At 38.1% G+C, this 12,609-nt stretch overlaps 1 protein-coding gene across 2 annotated transcripts in view; it reads right to left on the reverse strand.

The window, feature by feature from the left end:
- Positions 1 to 3,166: 3,166 nt before the first annotated feature.
- LOC114153531 (rho GTPase-activating protein 7) overlaps positions 3,167 to 12,609 on the reverse strand; it is an 82,328-nt gene continuing 72,885 nt past the window's right edge. For both annotated transcript variants that reach the window (XM_028032142.1, XM_028032143.1), the window contains exons 12-17: positions 11,107 to 11,320; positions 8,373 to 8,487; positions 8,100 to 8,285; positions 6,921 to 7,150; positions 5,271 to 5,444; positions 3,167 to 4,908 (exon numbers count right to left, since the gene is read on the reverse strand). In XM_028032142.1, coding sequence (XP_027887943.1) covers positions 4,800 to 4,908; positions 5,271 to 5,444; positions 6,921 to 7,150; positions 8,100 to 8,285; positions 8,373 to 8,487; positions 11,107 to 11,320 — 1,028 coding nt within the window. In that variant the 3' untranslated portion in view covers positions 3,167 to 4,799. The remainder of the gene's footprint in view (positions 4,909 to 5,270; positions 5,445 to 6,920; positions 7,151 to 8,099; positions 8,286 to 8,372; positions 8,488 to 11,106; positions 11,321 to 12,609) is intronic.

Here is a 12,609-nt window from a genome sequence, read left to right on the forward strand (position 1 = left end):
TTATAGAATGCCCAGAATTTGTTGATCACATTCTTTTGTTTTGAAATCGGTCTAAAATAGATGCTACTTTGTCTTCTTTTCTTTACTTTATTTCCAAAACTTACTTTTTCCATCATCTGCAAACTTTAGCATTAGAAAATGTTTGTGTGTAGACGGTCTGCACAGAGGGGCCTAAATGAATTACTATGAATTGTTTGCATCCATTTAAGCTAATTGCTTTTTCCAGTACCGTCCTCCCAGCCCACTCTGCATCCCCGTCTCTGATGTACAGAAACTCGTGTTTGATTCGGGATGTGTTTCAGATTTTAAAAAAAGAGAAAAATCAGTTTTCCTCCTTCAGGACTTTTGTGAGTACCAAGGCTTTGTTAGCAGAACTTCATAATGTGAAGCAGACAATCCCATTGCAAATCAATTATAAATCACAGGCACTCTGAGGCTGCCTGGAAGACACTAATTGTTCAGTCTGCTTCTGCCACCTGACAGTGTTACACTTCCACTCATATTAAAGTTGCATGAAGCCATGATTCAGAAGTCACACCCTTGTTGTTTAGAGTTCTTCAGGCTCATGAAATATCCACACCACCGTATGTCCCAGGACCTTATAGCTCATCTCAGGACCTTCAGCAGCTTCATGAAACTTTCAAAGAGCTGTGTTTGCTTTTAATTAAAGTCTTTTCTTGTCAATGCGTTTGATGACATCTGCTTAAATATGGTCTGTAGAAGAACCACACTGCTGGTACTATTGGACCACTGCACAGCATTCGACACTATCTGTGTTTCTATTGGCCATATAAATCCACAAATTAGAAATACACAAATAAATATTCCTAATGGAAACTGCAATTTTGAAACTCAAGGGTTTTTTCTTATACATTTTTGCATTAGGATAAGGTGTTTTTTTTGGCTTTATTGAAATTGGTATGTTTACAGAACTGGAATCTAAGCACCTTTCTCGCATCACACGAGTCATGTGATCAACAACCAGATGTCACTACTGGTGGAAAAGATGAAGAAGAAGACAGAAAATGGTAGGAGGATCGTGGTGCCACATGAGATTTTAACTTCTTATTTAGTGGAAACACTGCATCTGGGAAACTGTTGTTTTTTTAAAACTTTTACAGAACATTCTGTGTTCAGTTCTGCACATACAGAAACGCTACAGATATGGAATTATGTGTTCAATGGAAATGCAGCAGTGTCTTCACAAGTCTGCCTAAACCCAGAACGCTGCTGCTTGGGTTCTCATTAAAACCAGGATGATGGAGCACATCACCTTCCACTGGCTGACCACAAATCTGGAACAAATTTCCAGAAAACAACTGAAACATTAAATCAAGACTTAAAACCACCTGTTTAGAGTTGCTTTGGATTAATAACCGGAACATTCTAGTCTGGATTCCAACTTTTCATTACTTCTCTTCATTTTCCCGTAGTAATGTAATGTATTTTTTAATGTTCTATACAAATAAACTTGACTTTTCTGTGCTGCAGTTTGATGTTTCAGGAGGAAAATGGCGGTGCTTCTTCGTTCCCACATGTGGAGGCAGAAACTGAGTGGATGTTGGCTGAGATGAGGAGGATGCAGCTTTCTGGGACCTCCTGGTGGTGTGTGTGAGAGCAGTGGGTAAACACAAATATTCACTCAAATGGATTCACTTTATATGAACAAGTTTCCTTAAAGGTCAAACAGCTTGTGGAAATATCAAAGCAGCTTCTGTTGAGCCTTCAGGCAGCATTTTATCTGATGGCCAGAAGGGGGCGACGTCATGTAGAGTGTAATTCTAAATGTAGAGTCTGCATTTCACAACAGATGTCAACATTTTACACATTTTGTAGTAATTATAGGTTCACTGAAGATTTTTACCTTCTGTCAAGTTATAACCAATGCAAAGTAGGGCGGAATTATAAAGTGTAAATATATATATTTTTTGAAAATTTTTGAAAAATGAGGCAAACATTGTCACCTCCCTAAAATAAATGCCTAAGTAATGTTTGCCAAACGTGTTTTCTGTTTTGAAATAAAAAGAGAGTGATTTTGACAAAGAATACCCAACAAAATACAAAAAACCTGCCTTTTTATTAGCAAAAGATGTTTTGGGGGACGGGGAGGGAGAAAACACTTTTGGCAAAAAAAACCCACAACATTTTTATTTTGCCAAAAGTGGCCGTTATTTTAGGAATGTGACAAATTTTGTATTCAGACCCCTTTATTCTGATATCCCTCAATAAAATTCATTGCAACCAGTCAGCGCCACACATTGTTAAAAAAAGCCTTGAAGTATCTTAAATTCATTTATCATAAGTTAAGTTTATCTGCTATCATCTGTGGCTATGCTAACTGGCCTTAGCACTGGTGGCCGGCTATGTTGTGGTGAACCAGCTGTAACATAGCAGAGAGCAAAGGGGAGATGGTTAGCATGAGTGATTGACAACGCTAAGTCCCTCCTCCTGGCTCTGATTGGCTGTTTCTGACTGAGTGATGGACAGAGGAGCTCAATTTTCTTTCTTTTTTTTCATAAAATATACATACCGCAGCTTTAAGTTTAAACAAAGTCTTTCTACCACCAGGTGGTGCTGTCACCTATCCCTTTTCTATGTTTATGCAAAGCAATAATCTTTCAGAACTTTTTGCACATTTCTCTTTATTCTAAAATTTGGCTGAAACAAAAACTTGTTTGTGTTGTTCTTCGGTCTCCTGCAGCCGATGCTTCACCTCCGAGTTCAGCCTCGGTTCTCATGGTTCTTAACTCCAGATGCAGCAGCACATCTCAGAAATTAAACACCCGCACTCTTTTACTGGAATTAGCATGAATTACCTCCCCTCCTTACTGTTTGGAGCAGTCACCACCACCAGGACCTTTTCACCGGCTTCTTCCCTGGCATCTCACTCTAAGCGATTATGGTTTCTCTCGCAGATAAATGAAAAATGTAAATATGTTTTATGTAAACGACAGAAGTGGGTGTAGAGCAGGAGCAACGTAAGGAAGTCTGCGCTCTGCCAGATGTATTAATCTCCTTCTCTTCAGCGACGCAGCGTGGCAGCTCGTCTTCACTCCTCCTGCTGTTTTCCTCCAGCTTCCTCTGAAATTACCGTCAATAATCTGTTTGGCACCACATCCGGTCTCAGAGGGGAGAGAAAAAAAAACTTAAAAACAAGATGCAGGTCTTAGAGAGAAATAAACATTTTAATTAGCGGTTTGGCACTGATGAAGTTAGACCTCTTATTTTTCTGGAGGTTTAAACAAAAACATCTGGATTTAAGTTAAATAATCAGCGATAGAGTAAAATGCTTCAGGCACAACTTGGCAAGTAGAAAGAGACGCAGAAACTGTCCGTCGTTCACAAAGAGCAACAAAATGTTTGGAGATATTTAGCTTTGCCTGTACATAAAAATCTATAATCAATACATCAACTCCCAGACACCATAACACGTCCCAGTCTGGTCCAAACATCCAGTTTTAAACTAAAGCTCCGTTCACACAGCAGGGCTTGATGCTTCATTTAGATTTTTATAATGTCAATCAGACTTCTAGGTGAACGATTTACGTTCCCAAAGCGACCCAGGAATGTGACACTGTTTATGGAAGTAATGATAGATCATTTATTGATTGATTTTAAAGTTTACTCACCAATGGGAGCCGACATTGGTGGCTCCCACACATTGGTGGCCCTGACATGGGTACACAGGCCCATGTCTCTATTGACTACAGATTTTTTTCTGTGGTCAATACAGAAAAAATTGTTTTGATTACAGAAAAACTATAAGCAGTGATCAGATCACAGTGATCAGCTGACTATAACCCGTCAATAATCAGATAACAAATTGTGCTTTATAGAAGTTTTTTTTTATTTTTACTTTTTACAGAATTTAAACAAGGTGAAGCTTGTAGGCCATTTGAGTTCTGGGTAAAACATATTTACAGATCCTTATCTTCCTTATCTTAAATGCAGAACATTTTTTTTGGTTAGTTTTGGCTTAATTACTGCTCTAAGGGTTATTTCAGAAATGTACCATTTAAAAAAAATCTGTACATTTTAGTCAACAATTTATTGACTAACCCTCGTCTGTTTGGATGTGACATCAGAGGCTGGAGTTTTCTGACTGGGATTGTGATTTGCTATAAGTTTATCAATTTCATTTTCAACCATTGTTTACATGCAGAATTGTGACTCACGACCGTTCAGACTGCAGATCAAGTCTGATATAGTTATGGAAATGGCACAAATCAGATTTTTTTGGTGAAAACGTTGGATATGGGTTGCATCACCTGCTATGTGAACGTAGCCTTAGCTGAGCGTTAAGGTCCAGGAGGGAAACCCGATCCAGGATCTTTGTTTTAGTCCTGAATCACCAGCGCAGACGCGCCAATACGTCACAGAGTGATTCTTTTATTTCCCTTCTCCATCCTAGCATTAATCACAAATAAAATTTTAAATAATTAGTCTGCCTTGTTCTAGTTTGTTTCACACCAGGAACACCAAACACTCAGGTCTTTTTCTTCACTGGTGAGCAACACTGTCACTTTTCTTTCTTTTGAGTCTCTTAGCTCTGCTGTTTGTTGTGGTTGTTGGTTTGATTCCCCTGAAGCCAAACATCTGGGGGATTAAATGTCTGTTTCCTGCAGTTATTTGTCCTCATTTCCTGTCTTTGTCCAGGCAGCTGAGGTATTTCCCCTGCTTCTTCCTTTGCCTCCAGGAAGTGGTTTCAGCAACCTCCAAAACATTTCAGGGGAACTTTGTTACTCCATGTTCTGAAACTGGAGGCACTTGGATGCATGGAAGAGGAAAATGCGACAGCCTCATATTTTAGTTTCCTTGTAGTCGGTTCTGAAGGAGTCTCTGATCGCCAACAAACCCGAGACCAGGAGGCGTCCACTGACTTTCTTGTGCCAGTCCGGAGACCGTCCCCTGAAACAAAAGACCAGTTATGAAGTGGATTCCCTCTGGAGTCTTTCACAGCAACAACACAGACATTCTATAGTTCTAGTGCTCAGAAACATAAAACCTAAAAATAAAACCTTTCACAAAGAAAAGTCTCCAAAAAAAGCCCCAACATGATCTGGGAGATCCACTATGGGAAGCTAGATTCCTTTTTTCTCAGTTCATTTGGGAACCAAAGTTGCAACATTTGTTGCAGACTATAATGCATCACAATAACATAATCAGCTCTGTCATAATACATTTTATGTTATTTATATCACATAAAATCCAACAACTATTTTCGCACCGTAATGGTGGTAAAATGGCCTCCAGTGACTGCCTGCAGTTACCTGGTGTCAGTGCGACAGAGGTGAGTCAGTCGGGTCCTGATGGCCCCTGTGGGCTCCAGCAGGTAAAAGCAGCAGTGGACCTGGACCCTGACTCCGTCCGCCTGGACCTCAGGGACCTCAGTCGACATGGAGTTCAGGTACACAGGCCCACAGGACGGATCTGCTTGCCAGGTTCTGATCGGAAGAAGAATATGATTCAGAATGTTCAATCTAGAGTTTATGGGAATTGTCACGTTTCTCCCAGACGTCTCTGCCTACATAGCAGAGCAGCTAAAAAGATTTAGCTGCTCAACGTCTCACTGTGAGCTAAGTAAGGTTGGTGGCATCAACTAATTCACCAAGTCTTTGGTTAACTAGCAATAACTTGTTGAGCAACTTGTGCAGCAGCAGTTTAAGGTTTGCCTCACAACTGCTTAAAAATAAAAAACAGAGTGGAGAGAAAACTGGATCAAACAGGAAATGTCCCGCCACCAATTTAGCAGTATTAAAGATATTTAAAACAAATGTATTCAATGTTTAGCAATAACTGGTATATATCACTATATATGTATAATGTGATATATAATTATATTGTGACAAGTCTTTCAGTCATGTTGTCCAACTGTAGATCACATAAATAGAGCTTTCAAGATAAATTGTTTAAATAAGATTTTATCAATCCAATCAAATTACATCAGTGTGACAAGATGTTCAATATTAATCAACTGTAACATGTACTAATCAAATGAAGATAAAGCTTTTTATTAAGTTTGTTAATGGGTAGTTTTATCAAGACCAAAATGAAAATAAGTGTAATACTCCGGTCCTTTATGTTTTAAATGTCAAAGATGAAGATCTGTGTTAGTTTTTATTTTACACAAGACTTTGTGAACTTGAAGACTGCTATGGAAATCTGCAAAGAACTTCATATTAATTTTTTTCTGACAAACACACTTGAAAATGACTTTGAAAAGGTAAATTCTCAAACATTTTGGTAATTTTTTCTTTATTCATTATTGAAATTTCAGTATTTTGACATTTCACGGCAATACTAAGAAAAACTAAAATAAAATTACGAATTTTATGAATGACGTGGTACAAAAACTTCATTTTTGTATCTGTGACTATTTTAGGACTTTAGTTTTTTTTATTTTCATAATTGACTGTAATACTGCGTCTTACAGATAGTAAGTCAAAACCAATTTTATGTTAAAATGGCCTGCCATAAATCTGACATAATTTACACGAGTTAAACTATAATTAGAAATATCTTAACTAACTAGTCATAAACCAGTTTCAGATATCTGGAATGTAATCGTAGTGAAGCCGATCTTGTGTTAAAACGGCCTGCAATACAACGTTAGGTGTTTGTTTCTTTTGTTTTGTTTTTTTCCAGATTTGCTCAACACGACTGTTGTGATTTTCCATTTTCCTCTGGTGGAGTAATTTAAAGTTTATGTAAACTGTCATGAAGACGGGGAACAGGAAGTGGCGTTCAGCGATGTTGTCTGACTACAAACACTTTCATGTCTCCTCTGACAACAGGTTGTGTTTAAACTTTCATCAAACCTCTGAAAGAAAAACCCTGTTTTATTTCACTCTAACCGACGCTTGGAGGGTGCGGTGACTCGTCCGTCCTATCCGCTCCGCGGAGCCGTTTTGCCTCATTACCTGAGCAGCAGGGTCTCCTGCGGGGGCTGCGAGCCCAGTGCGTGGCCCCGGCTCTGCAGCGTGTAGCGGTACACCTCGGCGTCCTTGGAAAGAGCGCGGACGACGGCGGCCCGGCGCAGGTTTGCCTCCCACAGCGGCTGCTCCCGCAGCAGCCGCTGCAGCAGCTCCTGCTGCGGAGCGGCCACTTCCACGCAGCCTCGCCACGTCCACAGCGGGCAGCCGTCACTCATCTGAGGACCAACACAGAGCAGGAGTCATCGCCATGTCAACAGATTATCATTTGATCAATATATATATATATATATATATATATATATATATATATATAAAACCCAGCTATATTTATGGTGTTTGGAAATAAAAAATAATTTATTAGAGACATTATATCAAAAATATATGATGCTACAATTGAATGAGTGACGGAAAGATAAATTTTTATTTATCTACTGACCATAAATCAACTTTGAGACAACATATTAAAGGGGCAGTGTCATACATTTTTCAGGCACATAGTGCCATTTTATAGTTCAATCAAGTAATAGCCTTCAGTTACAAAATTACTGTATATATTAAATATGACTTAACATGAATGTGACTTTGTAATTTAACGCCACATAGCCATGAAATTGGGCCTCTGTCTCTTTAAAATACAATTGGAACTTTAGGGATTTAAAACATGACCTAAATAAACTGTCTCAAAACTTATTTTTCAAATTTGAATATTCGCCATAATATTTGATTCATGTGTTTCTTTTTGTTTGTTGGTTTATGTTGTTTTGATCTTCTTTGTACCAAGTCAAGTGTTCTGAAACACGCTGTAAATAAAATGTATTATTCAGGGATGAAACGATTAATCAGATGAATCATAATTAATGGATTTTTCAAATAATTGTCAACTAATTTACTAATTGATTAATTGTTAACTGGAGTATAGAAACTTAAAAAAAACTTGATCTTTTCACAGATCATCCATCGCATGTTACTCTCATGACATGATGACAGTTTTAACAAATATGTAAAAGCATATTTGAAAAATATTAAGAAGAAATTATTTCCAACACTCTCCTCAGGATAGAGTTGTCGACTCAAAGCTTCACAATGTGTTTAATAATTGCTGCTGCCACTAGTCTGGAGGAGCCTTTGTCCTTGTATTGTTATGGCCTCCTCCTGTCTGCTCACCTTCTTGTAGGCCAGCTCCACGTCCTGCGGGGCCGGATGGTTCTCCCAGCCTCCGCTCTCGTCCTGAGCGTCGCTCAGCAGCTGCTGTGTTCTCTGCTGCAGACGGTTTCTTCTCTCCTCCAGATCCTCATCGCCTCCTTCAGACCAATCCTCTATTAAACTCTGTCCAGGCCAAAACTCTGGAAGCTGCAGAATGCATTTAGTTTATTCAGAAACATTTCTGTTGTAAAATAAAATTGAAATTGAATTTCTCTTGTTGCGGTTGAGGAGTACCTGGAAAAGTCTGTGTGCCTCTGTGATCATGACGGATAGTCCCTGAGTGGCAGCGAGGTTCTCACTGAGGTCGCGCTGGTCCGGTCGACCCAGGCTGTACTTCCTGTGACCCGATCTACAGCAACAACACAGAACCTCAGTTCAATGTGGTTCTGGATCAAAGTTTGAAAACTTACATTGAAAATGCTTGGAAAGTGCTGAAATTTTACTGTGAGGAATGTGTATGAACCGTAGCATGTCAACCAGAACCAGGATTTAAATTTGTACTTTGGAAAACAATCATGTTGACTCTTGTTTATGTGAAGACATTTCTGTTTAGGTTTTGTTGGTTTATCTGAGTTTCATCATGATAAACAGCAGCTACACTAAACCAGCTGGTTAAATTAGTGAGAGACAAAATGGAAAGAGAGGAAAAGGTGGAGTAGAAAAACCAGGAAGGAAAACTCCAGAGCTGGAAAAGGGAGGTGATTAAAGGGTGAAGAGGAAGTCAGATATGCGGAGAAGGATGAAGGCAGAAAGGGAAACAAATTCTGTTTGTTATATTTATTCCGCAGTGCTTATACAATTCAAAGTATTACATAAAAAGTACAGAAAGAAAATTTAACAAGCCTTTTAATTTCAAAACATTAGGTTGCAATATATTTTTAATGTTCAAGTTTAAAAGCACTAATTTTATTGACGAAGAAATTAACCAACTCGACCCTGAAGCTGTTGAAACTAATAATGGAGATTCAACAGCTCCTTTAATGCCTTAACCCTTTAAGGCAAATATATAAAAATATATAAAATATATTTTTTCTTAGTACTAGATGTGGTCTCAACAAACTCATGGCACTTTAACAATATTATTTTATCCTTGCCATATAATCCTCTGTGTTAATTATTACAAGCAGATACTTTTACACACACACAGATATTTTGAGACTATTTTCACTCCGTAGGGCTGCGCCAAGAAGCTAACAGAAACACTGAAGAGAAGAGCTGCCATCGATACAGTTGCAGCCAAGCATGTTTTAATGTTACACAATACAGTTTTTAGCAAGTAGCTCAACGTCTAAACTGGTATTGTTGGGCATTTAAGGTGTAAAGTTTACGCCCCCAAAAGGACGTCCTTTTGTAAAAACTTCCGCCAGCGTCCCCTGCCGTCCTCTGAACGCCCCCGTTGAGAAACGCTAGTTTAGAGCTTGTTTTTCAGGAAAATCAAAACAGACATGAACACTAGGAAGCTGCTAACCTACTCACCGCTATGTTGAGTCCTGTGAGTCTAACTGAATATCTGCATTTCCCCCGTCATTAGCTCTCTCTGTTTTCTACCATTCCCACTGTAGCTCAAAGACAATGATGGCACATATTTCCTCTCATATCTGGGGGTGAAATTGAGGCCAGATGGAAATTTGTGAAGGTTATATAATTTTCTCTCTCGGTGTGATCTGAGCCAACAACTTTGTATTTGAAGCACTGAGGTCAGTGTTAGAGCTGGATCTGGTCCAGATTTCATACTGTCCATGGGAGTGGAGCTGCTCGGAAACAGAACCTCCTTCTGACGCAAGAGAAGCAGAAAAAGAATCTGGTTTATGTCACTAAATAAGAGCTAAAGGTTAATATAAGATTTAAACAGTGAAAAAGCAAAGATCCAAACAGGATGTGAGGCCTAAAGGACAAAAATACTTTTTCTTTTTGATAGAATTAACTGGTTAATTAGTAACTCACCAATTTGTAATTTAACACTTGTTTCAGATTCATATCACAGGTGGATAATAATGAACTTAAGGTGAAAAATGAACATTTTGTTGACCTGAGTCATTAGAAAACATTAGAGAAAAAACTCAGAGTTCCTCTCATCTTCTGTTTAATTTTAAAACAAAACTGAAGCATCAGCAAACAGCAGAGCTACTATATAACTGTAGGGACTTATGTAACAGGACAATGTGGGTCAGACCCCCCACACACAAGAGAGGGGTGTCTGCAGACTCAACGTTTCTAAAGAGTAAGCACTGATTGGCTAGTCCCAGGAGCAGAAATATTTCAGAAATTTACAAAAATCCACTGTGGTGACTGTTAAGAAGTTGGGGGGGAAAAATGTTAAGAGTACAATTTCTTTATCTCTAGGCATGTTTAAACAACATAGTTTTAAAAATCTTTAAATTATTATATTAGGGCAATACTAAGAATTTTTTTTATAAAAATAAAATTATGAGAATAAAGTAACAAAATTACTAGAATAAGTCATAATATTACAAGAACAAAGTAGTAATATAATTACTATTCTCGTAATTGTGTTTATTTTTTTGTTTTCTTAGCATGTCCCTTATACTCCACCATAGTTTTTAATTACTTATGTCAGTTTCACATCATTTCAACAACCAAAACGATTTAGTTTTTAATGTAATAGCAAAATATAAACATTTAGCCCTAATTACTTGTAAACATCTCTGAGAAAACAAAGAAATTAGTTATTAAAACATTTATGTTGATGCTCTTATTTTGAAATGTAACTAGATGTTCTCTGTTAAGAGAGGTGGAAGGAGAAGTTATGGAGATGCTGCTAATGTCAGACCAGGTAACACAATCTGCCTTCTGTATTTAGCTTCTCGTAAAACTACATAAATAAAGGAAAGTCCGATGCCACAGAAGTAAGCCAGCGATATTTTAAAAAATTTAAAGTTTGCGCTGTGCAACAGGTTAAACGGTAGAGTTCTGTTCTTTAAACCCAGCAGCTGTGGTCTTTGCTCACCTGGCTGCGTTGGACTCTCTCTTTATGGTGTTGAGGTGAAAGAGAGATGGCGCCAGGCAGACGGCCACGTTGGTGGGGGTCATCTGGTTCTCGTCCACACAGGCTGCGACGTCTCGCAGGAAGAAGAGCAGCGTCCGCAGAGCCTCCCTGTTCTCATCAGGAAGGAGCAATATGGCCGCCTGAGCCGCAACCAGCTGCTGGTCCTTCGGAAAATCTGGAAGTAAAACAGCTTTGATTTGTATGTGTACAAAGTTACTTTGTCCAATTTGTTTGTCACATGGGCCAAATCATATATCATATTTTGATTTTTTTTTTATCTAACAATAAACTAGGCATGCAAATTTAATAACCAAACAGTTAATAGATTTTTGCAGGAAAGGCATATGTAGCCAAACCTTTGTCCCCTTTATCTAATCAGAATGTTTGCTCTTTAAAAGCAAGTCATTGAGTCCTCAAGATTTTTTGGGCTCTACAGTATAGAAACAAATTTGGTCTATCAAGAGCAGGATTTGGGAAAACACTTCAATAGTTCAATACATTTTAAAATAAGCAGATTTGGTTGCACCAAAGTCGGCTTTTCATTAAAGATCACTGGATAAAATATCCTATTTACTATGAAACTAAAGAAAATTAACAAGAAGTGTCACAATTAAAAGATAAACTAAAAATAACTGCATAATAATTTTACTCAAATTAAAAGCAAATAGTCTCCATCTTCATCAACCTATTAGATGTGCTACAAATTCATAGTTTTCAAAGAAAAAGCAAGCTGGTTCAACAAAACCTTTCTGAAAAGCTGTTTTCTGTTGGATGTAAGCAAAACATAAGATCCAATCCAGTTTTGATATAATCCTATAGTGCCATCCTTCTTGGACGGATATTGGACCAAAACTACCACCGTAGGCTGCACAGTCAGTGCTGTCGATGGACGCCTTATTCTGACAATGACTTTACTAGAGAAATTTCTAATATATATTTTTTAGATTTAGCAGATTAAAGCAAATGTAAGAGCCTGCTGCTATAAAACAAGTTGTTCGCTGCTCAGCATCAGCTTTTTGGAGGAAGCAAAAAGTATTTGGAAATATATTGACAACCCATTGGACTATTGGAATAAGCTGCTGCTTATAGACACTGATGCTAACAGTTCACATATCATACTGAAAGCACCAATGTTGCCCTCTGTGGTCAGAGTTATGCCAAATAATGGCTAAGTTAGCTAATTTGCATGCTAGTATTGAATAGTTAACCAGAAAGTCCCATTGAAATCAGAAATCTCTTTTACAAGGGAGACCTGACCAAGACAAAAGCCACAGAAATAACACACCTAAATTGGGATCTAATGTTTATTATATACTGAAATCAACAATCCCTACTTATTTTACAAACACAAACCATAATCTCTACGTTTAATCCTGCTTCACAGCCTATCACCTGTTTTTCAAAAACTGGACCTTATTTTCTTGTGACCTAGATAAATAAAACATTTGGTTCTCATGCTAAACA

Source organism: Xiphophorus couchianus, chromosome 11 (genome assembly GCF_001444195.1).
Source record: "Xiphophorus couchianus chromosome 11, X_couchianus-1.0, whole genome shotgun sequence".
Classification (NCBI taxonomy): Eukaryota; Metazoa; Chordata; class Actinopteri; order Cyprinodontiformes; family Poeciliidae; genus Xiphophorus; species Xiphophorus couchianus.